Source organism: Salvelinus namaycush, chromosome 16, assembly GCF_016432855.1.
Source record: "Salvelinus namaycush isolate Seneca chromosome 16, SaNama_1.0, whole genome shotgun sequence".
Classification (NCBI taxonomy): Eukaryota; Metazoa; Chordata; class Actinopteri; order Salmoniformes; family Salmonidae; genus Salvelinus; species Salvelinus namaycush.
This window is the reverse complement of record NC_052322.1, coordinates 8,702,475-8,721,995: the sequence shown is the minus strand read 5'-3', so window position 1 is coordinate 8,721,995 and position 19,521 is coordinate 8,702,475. Positions and strand designations below refer to the sequence as shown.

The 19,521-nt window shown below is 44.4% G+C and overlaps 1 protein-coding gene across 1 annotated transcript; it reads left to right on the top strand.

Moving 5' to 3' along the window:
* Positions 1–1,959: 1,959 nt before the first annotated feature.
* LOC120060875 (MORN repeat-containing protein 1-like) lies at positions 1,960–17,855 on the top strand. Its single transcript, XM_039010282.1, has 8 exons — positions 1,960–2,032; positions 2,180–2,251; positions 2,666–2,764; positions 4,278–4,388; positions 4,939–5,029; positions 5,350–5,437; positions 12,257–12,353; positions 17,506–17,855. Exons 1-8 carry the CDS (start codon positions 1,960–1,962, stop codon positions 17,853–17,855), a joined length of 981 nt encoding a protein of 326 aa, XP_038866210.1.
* The last annotated feature ends 1,666 nt before the right edge of the window (positions 17,856–19,521 follow it).

Sequence of the window (19,521 nt, the reverse complement as noted above, 5' to 3'; positions counted from 1 at the left end):
CAGTTGATGACATGGCACGCAACCCATTGGTTGAGGCATGTCCTTTCTGAAGCTTCTATCTTAGTCCAAAACATGTATGTGTATGCACAGCAGTGTTCTATGCAGTGGTTCCCAAACTTTTTATAGTCCTGTACACCTTCAAACATTCAACCTCCAGCTGCGTACCCCCTCCAGCACCAGGGTCAGCGCACTCTCAAATGTTGTTTTTTGCAATCATTGTAAGCCTGCCACACTATACATTTATTAAACATAAGAATGAGTGTGAGTTTTTGTCACATCCCGGCTCATGGGAAGTGACAAAGAGCTCTTATAGGACCAGGGCACAAATAATAATATAATAATCAAAAATGTTGCTCTTTATTTAGCTATTTTACATATAAAACTTTATTTGTTCATCGAAAAATGTGAATAACTCACCACAGGTTAATGAGAAGGTTGTGCTTGAAAGGATAAACATAACTCTGCAATGTTGGGTTGTATTGGAGAGAGTCTCAGTCTTACATCCTTTTCCACACACAGTCTGTGCCTGTATTTAGTTTTCATGCTAGTGGGGGCCGAGAATCTACTCTCACATAGGTACGTGGTTGCAAAGGGCATCAGTGTCTTAACAGCACAATTTGCCAAGGCAGGATACTCTGAGCTCAGCCCAATCCAGAAATCTGACAGTGGCTTCTGATTAAATATCACAGAACCGCTTGTTGCAATTTCGATGAGGCTCTCTTGTTCAGTGGACTGGGGGCAGGGCATGAAAGGGATAAGGAATCCAGTTGTTTGTGTCATCCGTTTCAGTTAAGTACCTGCGTATTTGCGCACCCAACTCACTCAGGTGCTTTGCAATATCACATTTGACATTGTCCATAAGCTAGAGTTAATTTGCACACAAAAAATCATACAATGATGGAAAGACCTGTGTGTTGTCCTTGTTAATGCAGACAGAGAAGAGTTCCAGCTTCTTAATCATAGCCTCAAATTTGTCCCGCACAGAGAGTCCCTGTAATCCTAGATTCAGATCATTCAGGCGAGAAAAAACATCACCCAGATAGGCCAGTCATGTGAGAAACTCATCATCATGCAAGCGGTCAGACAAGTGAAAATTATGGTCAGTAAAGAAAACTTTAAGCTTGTCTCACAATTCAAAAAAATGTGTAAATACTTTGCCCCTTGATAACCAGTGCACTTCTGTATGTTGTAAAAGCATTACATGGTTGCTGCCCATATCATTGCATAGTGCAGAAAATACACCAGAGTTCAGGGGCCTTGCTTTAACAAAGTTAACCATTTTCACTGTAGTGTCCAAAACATCTTTCAAGCTGTCAGGCATTCTCTTGGCAGCAAGTCGGACGGATGCTGCAGTGCACTGACGTGTCATTGGGAGCAAGCATTACCACTCCACTATGTCTCCCTGTCATGGCTTTTGCGCCATCAGTACAGATACCAACATGAGCAACAGCTACGTTTAGCTACTTACGGACTGTTAGTGGAATTTCCGTGAGAGAGTAATGGTTCATATGATTGGATGTTAATTATTTGACTAGGCTACCTGTATTTGTGTTGTTATTTCGTACTGGAGCCGCCTTATTGGGGAGATGCACGTTTGGTAGCTATGTTGGAAGTCGGACTATCGCGTTTTAGCGTCTGTGGACTATTGCCGCGTTCAAAACAACTGGGAAATCTGAAATCTCCGACTTCCGAGTACAGTGCGTCCAAGACAACTGGGAACTCATAGAAACGAGCTCCAACTGGGAAACATCTTTAGAACGGTCAACCATCTTGAATTTCAAAGTCGGAAATTCTGCATCTTTCTAGAGCTCAACATTTCCGACCTGAAGATCACTTATGTCATGATTTAATCCCGTTTTTTTCCCCGAAGCCCATTTGTGTTGAACGTGCCCTTTAATTTATGCTTGAGTCCTGCCCCGCCAGAGATGACTGTTGCTAAGGACGCATTTCCCAAGCAAGATGGCTGCTGTCAAAAAACAAATAAGAAACTCTCGCTACTATGTCGGAGAAGTAACAAATCTTACCCGGAACGGTAAGTTTAGACAGTATACGCTCAGAAGAACACTTATGATTTTCTTCATGATTTAAGTAATGACAACCCGTCAAATATTTGCTATAAAAAGCGTATTATCAGCAGGTGCGTGAATCTGTCTGTTTATCTATCCCCACCACCATGCAGGGTTTGGCGTGTATGTGTATCCAAACAGCTTTTTTCGCTATGAGGGAGAGTGGAGTAAGGGCGAAAAACATGGTGTGTATGCCCTATGCCTTTGGTAGTAACTAACTACGTTCTTTTGGTAATAGCAGAAGGTTACACTTGGCTATGTTGCTGACAATATGATTGCTGATGAAATGAGAAACAACAATAAATGAAAAACATAGCTGAACCTTATGTCGCATAGTGTGACTGCCACCATGTTTGCTTGTTATATTATAATGATATGCAAACTATATGTTTAGCCTATGCTATCTAGCTAATCACCGTTTGACATAGCTAATTAAACACAATTATATAATGTTGTATAAGGGAGGGAAAGGCTTAGCTTTGATGCAAACAAGATCGTTTTTACAGAGTTTTTACATTGTGCTGGAGGTAAACTCTATTGGTTGCATTGAAGCTAGGCTAGGCTATGCACTTGAATGAAACTCCTACTGTTTTATCCAGGGCATGGAAAACTCTTGATGAAAGATGGAAGTTACTACGAGGGAGAGTTTGCTCATGGGGAAATAGAGGGGAATGGGTCAAGGTTCTGGGCAAAAACAGGTACATGCACTCACCTAGCTTCGATGGAACCAAGAGAGTTTTCACATTGTGCTGGACTCTCTTGGTTGCATCGAAGCTAGCACTCACCTAGGTTAGTCAGTCCCAGAGCCATATGTACACAACATGGCCAAAAGTATATGGACACCCCTTCAAATTTGTGGATTTGGCTATTTCATCCACACCCGTTGCTGACCGGTGTATAAAATTGACCACACAGCCATGCAGTCTCCATAGACAAACATTGGCAGTAGAAGAGCTCAGTGACTTTCAACGTGGCACTGCCATTGGATGCCACCTTTCCAACAAGTCAGTTCGTCAAATTTCTTCCCTGCTAGTGTAACAGTATAACTTTATGGCCGTCCCCTCGCCCCGACCCGGGCGCGAACCAGGGACCCTCTGCACACATCAACAACAGTCACCCACGAGCAAGGGGAACCACTACTTCAAGGTTTCAGAGCAAGTGACGTCACCGACTGAAAGGCTGCTAGCGCGCACCACCGCTACCTAGCTAGCCATTTCACATCGGTTACACTAGATCTGCCCTGGTCAACTGTAAGTGCTTTTATTGTGAAATGGAAACATCTAGGAGCAACAATGTCTCAGCCGTGAAGTGGTAGGCCACACAAGCTCACAGAACGGGACCGCCGAGTGCTGAAGCCTGTAAAAATCGGCTGTCCTCGGTTGCAACACTCACTGCCGATTTCCTAACTGCAGCCGCACACAAGCCTAAGATCACCATGCGCAAAGCTCGCTGCCATTGGACTCAGTGGAAACATGTTCTCTGGAGTGATGAATCACACTTCACCATCTGGCAGTCCAACTGACATATCTGGGTTTGGCGGATGCCAGGAGAACTCTACCTGCCCGAATGCATAGTGCCAACTGTAAAGTTTGGTGGAGGAGCAATAATGGTCTGGGGTTGTTTTTCATGGTTCGGGCTAGGCCCCTAAGTTCCAGTGAAGGGAAATCTTAACGCTACAGCATACAATGACATTCTAGACCATTCTGTTCTTCCAACTTTGTGGCAACAGTTTGGGGAAGGCCCTTCCCTGTTTCAGCATGACAATGCCCCCGTGCACGAAGCGAGATCCATACAGAAATGGTTTGTCGAGATCGTTGTGGAAGAACTTGACTGGCCTGCACAGAGCCCTGACCTCAACCCCATCAAACACCTTTGGACGTCCAACATCAGTGCCCGATCTCATTAATGCTCTTGTGGCTGAATGGAAGCAAGTCCCTAGTGGAAAGCCTTCCCAGAAGAGTGGAGGCTGTTATAGCAGCAAAGGGGGACCAACTTCATATTAATGCCCATGATTTTGGAATAAGATGTTCGACAAGCAGGTGTCCACATACTTTTATCCATTAGTGTGTGTACCACACACACACTCTGGTCAGTCCACTTCCTAAATTTGATAAGAATTCAGTGCTAGAAGACTGTATAAAGCATCAGACTTGTAGCCTAAAATGTAATATCAAGTGGTTTCAATGAACAAAGTATTTATGAATCTCTCAGGTGTATCCTATTCTGGCCAGTTCAGTGGAGGGGAGCTTCATGGATGTGGTGTGATGCAGAAAGGCAATGGAGAGAGATACAAGGGAGAGTTCTCCTACGGACTCCGAGATGGTGGGCAATACTAGACCTATGTCCCAAAAAGACATGTCCTGCACCGGAAGCAAAGTATTTTTTGCATATTTTGACATATTAGCCTATGTGCTAATCTGCATCTACTGCAGCGTAAAGGAAAATATCATCTACTGCAGCATAAAAGAAAATATCATCTACTGCAGCGTAAAGGAAAATATCTATAGGACTTCTTTGGGTGTGTCTGCAATGGCACCTTTTATGTAGTGCAGGAAAATGCCATTGTAACAGAGTGATGCTGAGATCAGATTTTTCATTTTAAAATATATGCCAAACAAAGACCAATGATTGCAAAGTTAAACAAACCATACAACTATGTGCACAAGGACGACTTAACAATTTCCACTGACAATTTTACAAAAACACATTTACTTGAAGAACAGTGCAGATGCAACGTTTGGTAACAGAATGACAGCACCAACAGCACTGTACCATTTCAGATGTAGCCAGGACTTCTGTCTGACCTTGATATGTGAAGTCAAACGTCAAGATTGTGTCATTCAATTATATTTCGCATACTCCTATCATCCAGGCAATGGGTTTCTGTTGGATAAGGATGGACAAACATACGAGGGATCATTTCATCAAAACAAGCGGCATGGTGAAGGACAAATGCATTACAGGTACAACGTTGTCCCTCTCTTGATTACGTTGCAAAGGACCAGAGTTCTGAGTTAGATATTACTGTCTCAAGAATGTATTGCAAGTACTAAATGTTGTTCATACCAGTCAATAGTATTCATTAGATTACGCATTTTTCATCACACTGGAAATTCGAACCCTATAGGCTAGACAAAGTTGTTTCAAACTGAAAACATACCCAGATTAAGTTTAAACATGTTCATGGACAGAAGTATGCCAAACCCAATGAGCCATCCTGTTGGAAACCAATGTCCGGTTGTTGTTCAGATGACCTCGAGATGAACTTTGCTTAATTTGACAGGAATGGGGATCAATATGAAGGAGGTTGGCTTCTGGACCAACAACAAGGCCACGGAGTGATGCACTTTGGGGATGGATCAGTGTACGAGGTGGGTGTCCATTTTGATTTCAATTTCTTCACAATGCACATGTATGTTCAGTCAAATCAAATGATTGATACGTGCGTGGTTTATTTTTCTTTCTTTCTTCGATGTGATATAATGTCCAGATGACACAGTTTTTATTGGGGTGTACTATTCGCGTCCTCAAACTTTTATTCACAAAAACAAGATTTGATTTGTCCTCAAGCTGGCCACAAATAAACATGTTGCTGTTTTGAGCGCCTCATAATTAGAACATATATTTAGCTGCTGTTCATCCAAATTGCCACTGCGGGTCACCATTGTATTTCTACTGAGGATCAGATAGTATGTCAAGCAAGCCGTAATTTGCACTACATCCTAGGACAGGAGTGCCAAACTAATTTTGCCCCCGGGGGCCGCATTCGGTCTTCAACGAGGTCCGGAGGGCCACACTGAAAATGTGTTATATTTCCTAGCTGTGAAAATGTGCAAATGTGCAGTCCTTTTGGAAAATGTCGATGCTCCTTGACTGTCTAGCTTTCATTTCAGTGATTATTAGCGAGCTGAACACAGTCAAGGATGATTGTAAGTCCAGTATCATTTCTACACAGTTTAGATTTGGTTTTAGTCATTTTAAAGTACATCAGCGTTCCAAAACACTTCAATACACACACAGCTGTAATACGCTGACTGCACAAATGGCAGGATGTCCGTTTTTAAAATTTTGCCAAATAAAATACACATTTCACTACGTTCAGACCACATAATAGGGCAACAGTATGTGATTATACTAATCACGATATTTCACATTGTTCATCTGCATAATTTAAATCTAACATTCATTTGCAAGAGACAAAGCCCACTTGATCAGTAGTTATTGCTCTAGTATCCTTAGCTCATTCATAGACACTAACTACTGTACCTCCAGCATCTATTCATTTAAGGATTCATTAAGGTATCTTCTGGCCAGGGGAGTTTAAGAGCCCCGATGCTTGGTCTGAACGTTAACACGCAGTTAAATTACAGCGCAACTTTATAGGGTTAGGGTTCCTACACGGCCATATCTCCATGTTACCGTGCTTCTTTACGGGAGTCAGACAGAAGACAGAGGCGACCAACTGTGCTAATTAGCTATCTAGCGTGCTTGAACACCTGTGTGTAAGCCTAACTGGGAAGTGTAATGGAAGTGTAGTTAATCACTGGAGGCACACACAGCCATATTGATCTGTGCAAACCTGCTACAGTAAGTGTATATTTTTTTATTTTAAAGATTCTTTCTCGCTGATAGGAAAGATCTATCTATAAAGGTAAACTGTTTCGGAAACCATATCGCAAGGTATGATTATTGACATTTCTAAATGTTAAAACAGAGCGTTGGGAATGTAGTTCACACCAGTAAGCAGTGTCTGAGAACCCTTGGGATAAGGCAGAATTCCTTGTTAATGCCTTGGGTTCTCGAGAGCAATTTTATCCTATAGTGCCACTGGTGCCAATGACATCTCTAGTGCCACCAACTGGTCTGGTCCAGCCATCTAAGGTTGCAGTGACTTTATATTCACACAGCTTCTAAGGACAAATACTGTACATAAGATTTACATATCAAATGTCATTGCTCCATGTCCATCGGTTCAGTTCCAGTAGCCGGTTGTTGTTGCCCATGGTGGAATCATCTAGCCCGCTGACTCCTGAAGCCCCCATGAACTCCAGAGTCTAGAAGCCGTCTAGCTAATGCGTAAGCTGGATAGCATTGCAAATGAGCATTTCACTAGTTAGCTGAGCTGTTTAAAAGAAAATGGTTGAGATGACTCAAACACTGTAGCTAGTTAGCGTGCCTTCCTTGGCGACAATGTTATTGGGGCGCAGGCATGTTAGATCTTTTCACTTTAAGTTAACTGTCATTTAAGTTGGTTTGTTGCTACTGGTTTCAGATCTGAGGTGAGAGAAACGGTCTGCCATGTTTTGTGTTTTGGTAAGGGCTCAGAGTGACGTCACGTACCCAAGAAGCCTCAACCAATCACCTGAAGGATATTAATGACTTTGCCTCCGGGTATCCTACAAAACAACATTTTGCGACCGGATATGCGATAACCCAGCATCTCCGGAAAAAAGAATATTGTATACAGAGTGACACACTTTCACAAGAATTTACTTCTGGGTAACTGAGATTTCCCCAAAATACATGTCTTGCACCAGAAGCAAAGTATTTTAGCATATTAGCCTATGTGCTAATATGCATCTACTGCAGCGTTTCTCCAACTCGGTCCTCGGGACCCATAGGGGTGCATGTTTTAGTTTTTGCCCTAACACTACACAGCTGATTAAAATGATCAAACTTGATTAGTTGGGGCCTCCCGGGTGGCGCAGTGGTCTAGAGCACTGCATCGCAGTGCTAGCTGCGCCACCAGAGTCTCTGGGTTCGCGCCCAGGCTCTGTCGCAGCCGGCCGCGACCGGGAGGTCCGTGGGGCGACGCACAATTGGCTTAGCGTCGTCCGGGTTAGGGAGGGTTTGGCCGGTAGGGATATCCTTGTCTCATCGCGCTCCAGCGACTCCTGTGGCGGGCCGGGCACAGTGCGCGCTAACCGAGGGGGGCGGGTGCACGGTGTTTCCTCCGACACATTGGTGCGGCTGGCTTCTGGGTTGGAGGCGCGCTGTGTTAAGAAGCAGTGCGGCTTGGTTGGGTTGTGCTTCGGAGGACGCATGGCTTTCGACCTTCGTCTCTCCCGAGCCCGTACGGGAGTTGTAGCGATGAGACAAGATAGTAATTACTAGCGATTGGATACCACGAAAATTGGGGAGAAAAGGGGGTAAAAAAAAATAAAAAAATAAAAAAAATTAATTAGTTGAGTTATTTGAATCAACTGTGTTGTGCTGGGGCAAAAACCTAAATGTGCACACCTTGGTGTCCCGAGGACCGAGTTGGGGAAACCTTGATCTACAGGTATAGTGTGGCCATCTTTGAATGCATCAACTTTATTTTCTCAAACTCTTTAGGGACTATTGTGATGAGTCCAAAGACCAAATTTGAAGCGAATCTGACTTTCAGTCCTTGAGGGGAAAAAAAATGATTATTTTAAGCATTAGCGTTACATAGTCAAAGTTAATTGTTAATAGGTTCCTTATTTTTTAAGATATCAATGCCAAACTTAACATGGTTCATTGTGGTAATGTCACTGTTGACCCTAACAAGTTGATAGGCCATTGTGAAGTGGATTTACAAAGGATTTAAATGCACACGTAAAATCAGATTTTCTGATTTATCAATAACTCTTATCCAATCCCTTAGCTTTTTTCAAAGTAAGTTAAGATATGTACCATGAAGAGAAACAAAATGGTGCAGTTTCGGGCCGTGTGGTGGAAAGTGATGCGGGCGCTGGAGATGGGGGTGTGATGTAGTTGATGTTTGTATGATGTTTTTTATTATATTTATTTCACCTTTATTTAACCAGTTAGGCAAGTTGAGAACAAGTTCTCATTTACAATTGCGACCTGGCCAAGATAAAGCAAAGCAGTTCGACACATACAACAACACAGAGTTACACATGGAGTTAAACAAACATACAGTCAATAATACAGTAGAAAAATAAGTCTATATATAAAAAAAAAAGAGAAAAAAAAGGCCATGGTGGCGAAGTAAATACAATATAGCAAGTAAAACACTGGAATGGTATATTTGCAGTAGAAGAATGTGCAAAGTAGAGAGAAATAATGGGGTGCAAAGGAGCAAAATAAATAAATAAATACAGTAGGGGGAGAGGTAGTTTGTTTGTTGTCGTTTGTATGTGTATATTTTGTATTGTTTATCAAATAAAATCGTATAAAAAAAACATATGTACCATGGGCATACATACCGAATTTGGACTTATGGCCCATGACAATACATTTTTCAAAGTTTTCAAAAATGGCCAAGATGGAGGACAATCGAACCTGACGGACCTTATGGGTCCTTACGGGAAATTTGTTCAGCATGAGGAAAGACGCCTACATACAAAGTTTTGAGTCTCTAGGTCAAATGGGACAGCAGGTATGAGGGTTTAAAGGTAGACTTGGCGATATGATGTAGATTCAGAAAGTAAATAGCGTAGTGACTCAATTTCCAGAACAACAACTAGCGTTGAAGCGCAAAGCCAACTGTGGAGATGGGAGAACCTTCCAGGAGGACAACTGTCTCTACAGAACTCCACTAATCAGGCCTCTATGGTAGAGTGGCCAGATGGAAGGCACATGACAGCCCGCTTGGAGTTTGCTGAAAGGCCCCTAAAGGACTCTGACCATAAGAAACAAGATTCTCTGGTCTAATAAAACCAAGATTGTACTCTTTGGCCTATATGCCAAGAGTTACATCTGGAGGAAACCTGGCACCATCCCTACGGTGAAGCATGATGGTGGCAGCATCATGCTGTGGGGATGTTTTTCAGCGGCAGGGACTGGGAGTCAGGATAGAGGGAAAGATGAACGGAGCAAAGTACAGAGAAATCCTTTATGAAAACCTGCTCCAGAGCGCTCAGGACCTCAGACTGGGGTGAAGGTTCACCTTCGAACAGGACTATGACCCTAAGCACACAGCCAAGGCAATGCAGGAGTGGCTTCGGGACAAGTCTCTGAATGTCCTTGAGTGGCCCAGCCAGAGCCCAGACTTGAATCCGATCGAACATCTCTGGAGAGTCTTGAAAATCGTTGTGCAGCAACACTCCCCATCCAACCTGACAGAGCTTGAGAGGATCTGCAGAGAAGAATGGGAGAAACTCCCCAAATACAGGTCTGCCAAGCTTGTAGCGTCTTACCCAAGAAGACTTTAGGCTGTAATCGCTGCCAAAGGTGCCAAAAATGTGAAAAACCTGTTTTTGCTTCGTCATTATGGGGTATTGTGTGTAGATTGATCAGGGGACAAAAAACAATTTAAACTAATTTAGAATAAGGCTGTAAGGTAGCAAAATGGGGGAAAAAGTCAAGGGGTCTGAATACTTTCAGAAAGCACTGTATATACTTTTTATTTTTTTTATTTTTAAAAAAAAATAATTTTATCCCATTTTCTCCCCAATTTTCGTGGTATCCAATCGCTAGTAATTACTATCTTGTCTCATCGCTACAACTCCCGTACGGGCTCGGGAGAGACGAAGGTTGAAAGCCATGCGTCCTCCGAAGCACAACCCAACCAAGCCGCACTGCTTCTTAACACAGCGCGCCTCCAACCCGGAAGCCAGCCGCACCAATGTGTCGGAGGAAACACCGTGTACCTGGCCCCCTTGGTTAGCGTGCACTGCGCCCGGCCCGCCACAGGAGTCGCTGGAGCGCGATGAGACAAGGATATCCCTACCGGCCAAACCCTCCCTAACCCGGACGACACTATGCCAATTGTGCGTCGCCCCACGGACCTCCCGGTCGCGGCCGGCTGCGACAGAGCCTGGGCGCGAACCCAGAGACTCTGGTGGCGCAGTTAGCACTGCGATGCAGTGCCCTAGACCACTGCGCCACCCGGGAGGCCCCTGTATATACTTTTTATTGAAACAATTGAAAAGTTTGTTTAAAATGTGTACATTGAAAATAGCCCTGTACCCTACAGTAACTACCTACTTTCACAGTAAACACAACTACAGTTGTTTGGATATTTACCCCCACCTAACCCTCGATCCAGTGTTTCTATTAAAATCTAAAGGAAACATATCTCTCCTCTGTGACCTGAACTTGAACTTTGTAATGAGTTGCAGGACTCATTGATTTAGACCTGGCAGCAGGCTGTGGCTATGGGGAGCCAGGGGGGTAGAGACCCAGGAAAGACAAGTATTGACTATTCACCACACAGCTTCTTGACAGCTGCACTAAGCTTCCAACCAGAGAGAGAGAGGAAGAGAGAGAGATTGCCTAAGCAGATGAAGCCATAATCCCAGTCGATTTCACCTAGGACATTAAAAGTCGGATTATTGATGATTATGAATGTGGAAATATTATCTGCTTTGAAATGATCTAGCCTTATATGCTGTCAACTGAAAGCATAGGGGTGAAGATCATTTTTCATTTGGAAAGATAACGAACAACGTAGTTCACCAACATGAACCCATTGATATATGTGACGGTTGTCCAAAAGACGCAAACGTTAAAATTGCAAGGTTGCAGTCAAACCTCCAGTTCTTCCCCTTGGTACTGTAGGTCATCAGAATTCCCACTGAACATGGTCCAGCAGCAATTAAAGCTTTATTTCTTTACTGTACTGTATCCTGTTGAACAACTTTCTATCTACACCACCTCTCAAGGCCTCAAGACATTCAAAGGTTATGATTGATGTAAATCGTGACTATTTTCTTTAGGTTTATTAAAGGAAACGGTGCATACTGTAGAATACCCATGGTAGTCTCTGTTTCGCTCTCTCACTGAGCAGTGGCCTAGTTTTTCTCTGCGCATTTTTGCCTGTGCCATAGCCTTAGGCCTGTCGATGCGATCAGAATTAGAAATTCTAATGGACGTGTCACCACTTTGAAGTAGTGTTCGAGAGCTTTGAGTCTGGAGCTCCCTTGGATCTGCCAGGCAAAGTCTGTGCATTGATCCCCCTGAATATGTTTGACTTTGACAGTCTCTTTCTCTGTCTCCCTTTCCCCTCTCTCTCGCTCTTTTACTTTCTTTCTTTCTCTCTCACTCACTCTCCCCCCTCTGTCTCTCTCTCTCTCTCACACACACACACACGCATACATGCATGCATGCACACACACACTCCTCCCCTCTTATCTCAGAGGTATGGCTTTCAGCGTCTCCTGATGTACATGTCTTCTTTGTTTCTTAACAAGTTGTACACTAAGAATAGTACAGTAGTATAAATATGATGCCTCAAACCTAAAATACAATCTCATTAAAAGGGCCAATGGCGTAATAACCTCTTCAACGGCCAGGGGACCATGATCCACTGTTCTGGGATTATCTATGAGGGGGTGTGGACCAACGGCAGACCGCTAGGTAAGTAGGACCGCAATATACTGTACCTACGAACATATGCACGCAACTTTACACACACAGCCTGAGTGTCAGGCGGTTTGCCAAGTCCCAAATCAACCCCTAGACTCTACCCCTAAAGGCCCATCTAATAGATCTGTAAGGATAAAATGTGCGTAAGCTTATTGGCCTTTTAACAAGACTAGACTAATGGCTCTGGCCCAGTCCAAGAAGACAGTGGGTTGCATCCCAGATTATACCCTATTCCCTATTTAGTGCACTACTTTTGACAATAACACTATGGGTCCTGGTCAAAAGTAGTGCACTGAAAAGGGCATGGGGTGCCATTTGGGATGCAAATTTAACCTTTTACTGCAGTGGGCTAAATCAGGGTCACACAGTATTTCTTGGTTGTCTTAAACAAATCTACTTTGAATCAAAAGTATACACCTTACACATGGTTATGGGCTTAAAAAAAAGAAGACATCTGTACCATGTCAGATATAGAGTGTATTCAATTTTGAGTTTGCATCCCAATATTACACTGAATATACACTGAACAAAAATATAAACGCAACAATTTCAAAGGCTTACAGTTCATACAAGGAAATCAGTCAATTGAAATAAATTCATTAGGCCCTTATCTATGGATTTCATATGACTGGGAATACAGATATGCATCTGTTGATCACAGATATCTTTTTTTTTTTTAAAGGTAGGGGTGTGGATCAGAAAACCAGTCAGTATCTGGTGTGACCACCATTTGCCTCATGCAGCGCAACACATCTCTTTCGCATAGAGTTTATCAGGCTGTTGATTGTGGAATGTTGTCCCACTCCTCTTCAATGGCTGTGCAAAGTTGCTGAAAATTGGCGTAACCTTGAACACGCTGTCGTACACGTTGATCCAGAGCATGCCAAACATGCTCAATGGGTGTCCTGTCTGAGTATGCAGGCCATGGAAGAACTGGGACATTTTCAGCTTCCAGGATCTGTGTACAGATCCTTGCGACATGGGGCCGTGCATTATCATGCTGAAACATGAGGTGATGGTGGCGGATGAATGTCACGACAATGAGCTCAGGACCTCGTCACGGTATCGCTGCATTCAAATTGCCATTGATTAAATGCTATTGTGTTCGTTGTCCATAGCCTATGCCTGCCCATACTATAACCCTGACACCACCATAGGGCAGGCACTCTGTTCACAACGTTCACATCAGCAAACCGCTCGCCTACACGGCACCATACATGCTGTCTGCCATCTGCCCGGTACAGTTGAAACCGGGATTCATCCATGAAGAGCACACTTCTCCAGCGTACCAGTGATCGTCGAAGGTGAGCACTTCCCCATTAAAGTCGGTTACGACACCGAACTGCAGTCAGATCAAGACCCTGGTGAGGACGACGAGCATGCAGATGAGCTTCCCTGAGACGGTTTCTAGCAGTTTGTGCAGAAATTCTTCGGTTGTGCAAACCCACAGTTATATCAACTGTCCGGGTGGCTGGTGTCAGATGGTCCCGCAGGTGAAGAAGCTGGTTTGCGGAGGTCCTGGGCTGGGTTACATGTGCTTCTGTGGTTGTGAGGCCAGTTGGACGTAATGTTAAATTCTCTAAAACGACATTGGAGCGGCTTAGGGTGGAGAAATGAAAATTACAATCTCTAGAAACAGCTCTGGTGGACATTCCTGCAGTCAGCATGCCAATTGCACAATCCATCAAAGCTTGAGAGATCTTGGCATTGTGTTGTGACAAAACTGCACATTTTAGTGGCCTTTTATTGTCCCCAGCACAAGGTTTAATCAGCTTCTTGATATACCAAACCTGTCATGTGGATGGATTATCTTGGGAAAGGAGAAATGCTCACGAACAGTAAACAAATGTGTGCACAACATTTGAGAGAAATAAGCATGGGACCAACACTTTACATGTTGCATTTATGTTTTTGTTCACTGTACATCACAAAATATTGAAATATAACAAAACCGTTTGAAATAGAAACACCAGATTTCCGGCTGTTGTTTTTAGTGCGGGCTCTGGTGAAAAGTAGTGCACTATATAGGGAATGGGGTACCATTTGCGATAGCCAGCGACAAAGCAGGAACAGTATGTTACCTACCTAGGCTAACCTATCCCGTACATGACAGACACGAGCCTGTCTAACATACACTGCACCTTGTATAGTAGACTGAGTAGGTAATTGATTTAGCTGTTTTTTGGCCTTGAATTATGATCAGTCTATGCCTTTTTTCATCCAGAAAAATCTAAGGAGCGTCCATGATGTGCGTCTCCTGATTGGTTTTTCGATGACAACTATAACTATACCATTGTTACTTCTCGACGCTCTGCATCCTTCATATTCGTACTTATAATTCGTACAATAAATAAAGCGTCCTCCTAATGGTTACTCTGTCCTCAGCCATTTCACAAACCACCATATTACACACCACTCAGACTGTGGAGTGGATCACATTGTCGTTGTCACAGGTCGAACCTGAGGCTTATTTAGGAAGGCGGAACGTTACAGAAAGTTTAGCTATAAATACATAATGTAGAAAATACTTTTGCCTTCGTCACTATGAGCGACATCGAAGCAACCCTCCGGAAACACACCCCAAGAATGTATACAGTAATACGTCTAGTTAGGCTCAGCCCTTTGTCTTTTTTCTCTGGCTGGCAGGCTGAATTTCTGGCTAACTAACTGGCTGAGTGGTTAACTGGCTGGCTGGATGACTGACTGGCTGGATGACTCATCGTTGAGGTGGGGAAATATTAAGCGGGACAGGCCGGCCGCTGTCCGGGACCCTAGTAGCGTATAAATCACACGGGGAAGGGACAAGGGAGGGAGGGATTCGTATTGCATTATTGATGGTCCTTCGGGAGGGATGAGTGTGCCTACTAGCAGCGGGGGAGGGGGGGCTGTTTTAAGACATTCCATAGTCCTGCCTGCTGCAGACATCCACAGGTTGATCCCCCTCTGGTCGGTGTTGGGCTAGTTGCAAGACCCTGGACAGGGGTTGGACTGGGACTAGGAGAGGGGGGTGGTTTATGAGGAGGATGGGGGTTGAGGCTTAGGGGGGAGCAGAGCATGTGAGATGAAGTTGCGCGGTAGGAGCGGTCTTTGCACACCGCTACGGGCTCAACGGCCTTTGTCCTGCTCTGCCAAAAAATCAATCATCACTCACAGGAAAAAAAACTGTCACTCCAAATAAAAAATAAAAAAGATATTATGTACCATTTGGGTTTGAAGTAGACTATCGTAAGAAGCTTAACTGGATCTTGTTTCATTTATTTACCCAAGAGAGCATTGCTACAGTGGCAAGAAAAGGTATGTAAAACCTTTGGAATTACTTGGATTTCTGCATAAATTGGACATCAAAAAGTATCTGATCTTCATCTAAGTCACAACAATAGACAAACATATTGTGCTTAAACATTTCAACAACTACTTGCTTTTTCTCTAATCTATTAATGATCAGCTACTTCAGTTGTCACTGTGGCTCTGTTGTGTTTATAGACAACTTTAGCACTGTTACAAACTTAGACTCCTCTTCTTTTATACATTTCTGGAGCTGCGGAATGCACTCATTCATTGTCTTGCTATCAATTACATCAAATCAAATCAAGTTTATTTTATATAGCCCTTCGTACATCAGCTAATATCTCGAAGTGCTGTACAGAAACCCAGCCTAAAACCCCAAACAGCAAGCAATGCAGGTGTAGAAGCACGGTGGCTAGGAAAAACTCCCTAGAAAGGCCAAAACCTAGGAAGAAACCTAGAGAGGAACCAGGCTATGAGGGGTGGCCAGTCCTCTTCTGGCTGTGCCGGGTGGAGATTATAACAGAACATGGCCAAGATGTTCAAAATGTTCATAAGTGACAAGCATGGTCAAATAATAATCAGGAATAAATGTCAGTTGGCTTTTCATAGCCGATCATTAAGAGTTGAAAACAGCAGGTCTGGGACAGGTAGGGGTTCCATAACCGCAGGCAGAACAGTTGAAACTGGAATAGCAGCAAGGCCAGGTGGACTGGGGACAGCAAGGAGTCATCATGCCCGGTAGTCCTGACGTATGGTCCTAGGGCTCAGGTCCATAGGCTGTTTGACCTATTTCTTGGTCGATTCATATCAACATCTCTGCGCATTAGTGGTGTGGTAGGCTAAATAAATACATCAGAATAGGCATAATTAAAAGAACAATGATGAAGGAAATGGAAAATGCTGGGCCAAGCATGACCAAAGCTGGTGGCTGAGCGAAATTGGAGCGAGAGAGAAGGCCAAAGCTCCAATTTTTGGAAAATCCAGCCAAACTACACACGCTCCGCTCCTCTCCGCCCACGTCCTCTGGGGCTGAGAGGAAATGGCATTCCTCCTCTGGGAAGCAGGCAGGTAGGGATCTGGTACTTAAGCATTGTAAAAAAGGCTGGCCCTCTTGTTTGTTCATGTATGCCTTTTGTATTGCCATATTATCATTAGCCGACTGCATTGCTACCTGTGTCTGCGTGAGTGTGTGTGTGGTGGTGACCAAGTTACAGTAAGGGGCCTCAACATCACGTTCTAACTGGACAGCACTATAGTGGGCAGATTTTAGTGAATCAGTTCAAGTGTACTAGTGGGTGAGGGCATTCACAGCTGACCGCTAAGACGAGCTCCAGCTAGCCATTTTTCATGGTCCTTCGAGCCTGATTTAGCATCCAACTGTGTTTTTCATGGTCCTTCGAGCCTGATTTAGCATCCAACTGTGTTTTTCATGGTCCTTCATATAGCCTGATTCTGACCTGCTATAATTTTGATGTTGAGGTACCCCGAAGAGGACTTTGTGCGTCTCACCACGAGACACCTGTCACCACCCACCTCAGCCCACAATGCCACAAGACGCCGTCACGCACCAGATGAACTGCGAGGCCTCTCTCACCCCTGCGAGGCCTCTCACCTCTCTTTCATCCAAGATACTACAAGCCCTGCATCAGGCCTCCTCAGTGATCATTGAGTGGAGTGATCACACCCTCTCCAGTTGGGAGATGCAGAGAGACTATGAGGAGCTGCTCTTTGAGATGGAAGAGATCAGGCGCACATTGTCTAGGACCTCCCAGTCAGAGTCACCACCCCGGGAGCACCGCCACTAATCTCCTGACTACCACCGCTCTAGCCTCCCCCCCCCCCCCCCCCTGCTTAGAACCATCGTCAACGCCACGGGAGCACCATCACCTCTACTGCCTGAGTCGGCTAGGCTACTCCCCTGAGAAACACTACACCGGGGCCCCTGGCCTGAGCGTTCACCATCTCCACGGTACTGTTGGGACTTCCACTATATCCCAAGGTAGCCTAGCTACTCACCAGATTGACGGCACTCCAGGCCCTCCCGGTTGGAGCATACTCCATATCTACCAGAACATCGGGAGCCGCTGCCACCCCGGGCATGAGCCACCAGAGAGCCGGGTCCGCTTCTGCTCTCCAGAGCGGCCCAGCTCCCCATCAGATGACAACACAGTCCACCACATCAAGATCTGCACCCCACTCAGCTAGAGCCTTACTAGCCATATTTAAGGATGCCCCAGCTCCAATCGTGGAGCCACACGCAGTTGCTGCCATGGGGTCCATTCAAGTTGCCATTTGCGGAGTCATCCTCTCCTCCCAGGTGGGATCCCCTGCTAGTTGAGGCAGACGCTCGGGTGCCCAAGGTTCGACTTTCTGCTGTCCTGGAACGTTCAACCACGAAGCCAGTGGTGGATTATTCACCTGCTCCTAGGATGGAGCCACAGCCTGCATCTACTACAGATTTCAAGTGCAGTCAGGACGTTGGGGCCTCTCCATCCCCGCCTGCATTCACTGTGATAGTTCAAGCCCTGATTTTCAGTTCCTGCCTTTCTGCCAGGTGTAAAGTGTCCAGGCTTTGAATGTCTTGCCCCTCAAGTAGGTCCAGTCTATCCTGCCCCCGCTGTAGGTTTAAGTTCCTTGCCTTCCTGGTAGGCCCAGTCTATCATCTACCCTTAGTCCCTAGCACTAGGTCCTCAGTCTCCAGCTGTACAACTGTTGGTCTGCTGTCGCCAGCACTAATCAGCCCTCAGACCCTAGCCCAGATGGGTCATCAGGGTCCTGCCCGGCTAGGTTCAGAGTTACCAGTTCCTCTCAGTCGTTCTCCCTGTCAGGTCCAGAGTCAGTTGTCCCTGTCAGGTCCAGAGTCAGTTGTCCCTGTCAGGTCCAGAGTCAGTTGTCCCTGTCAGGTCCAGAGTCAGTTGTCCCTGTCAGGTCCAGAGTCAGTTGTCCCTGTCAGGTTACGTACACATATTTTGCAGATGTTATCGCGGGTGTTCATAGCTCCAACAGTGCAGTAATACCTGACAATACAAAACAATTCACGCAAATCCCAAAATAAAACGAAAGGAATTAAGAAATATAGAAATATTAGAATGATCAATGTTAGAGGCCGGAATATAAATAGTATATGATAGACATTATGGACTGTATATGAATAGAAAAGGTGTGACTAGAATACAGTATATACATACAGTGGCAAGAAAAAGTATGTGAACCCTTTAATTAAGAATTACCTGGATTTCTACATAAATTGGTCATAAAATGTGATCTGATCTTCCTCTAAGTCACAACAATAGACAAACAGTGTGCTTATACTAATAACACATAAATTATTGTATTTTTCTTGTCTATATTGAATACTTAATTTAAACATTCACCGTGTAGGTTGGAAAAAGTTTGTGAAACCCTAGGCTAATGACTTCTCCAAAAGCTAAATGGAGCCTGGAGTCCAATCAATGAGATGAGATTGGAGATGTTGGTTAGAGCTGCCTTGCCCTATATAAAAACCCTCACAAAATGTGAGTTTGCTATTCACAAGAAGCATTGCCTGATGTGAACTATACCTCAAACAAAGGAGATCTCAGAAGACCTGAGATTAAGAATGGTTGACTTGCATAAAGCTGGAAAGGGTTACAAAAGTATCTATAAGCCTTGATGTTCATCAGTCCACGGTAAGACAAATTGTCTATAAATGGAGAAAGTTCAGCACTGTTGCTACTCTCCCTAGGAGTGGCCATCCTGCGAAGATGACTGCAAGAGCACAGCGCAGAATGCTCAATGAGGTTAAGAAGAATCCTAGAGTGTCAGTTAAAGACTTACAGAAATCTCTGGAAGATGCTAACATCTCTGTTGACGGGTCTACAATACGTAAAAC

What these genes read in the sequence shown, in the direction of transcription:
- LOC120060875 (XM_039010282.1), top strand. Translation starts at nt 1,960, where the DNA reads ATGGCTGCTGTCAAAAAACAAATAAGAAACTCTCGCTACTATGTCGGA. An exon ending in GAAGGACAAATGCATTACAG is followed by an intron (nt 5,030 to 5,349) that starts GTACAACGTTGT and finishes TTAATTTGACAG; the next exon opens with GAATGGGGATCAATATGAAG. An exon ending in GGGATGGATCAGTGTACGAG is followed by an intron (nt 5,438 to 12,256) that starts GTGGGTGTCCAT and finishes TCTCATTAAAAG; the next exon opens with GGCCAATGGCGTAATAACCT.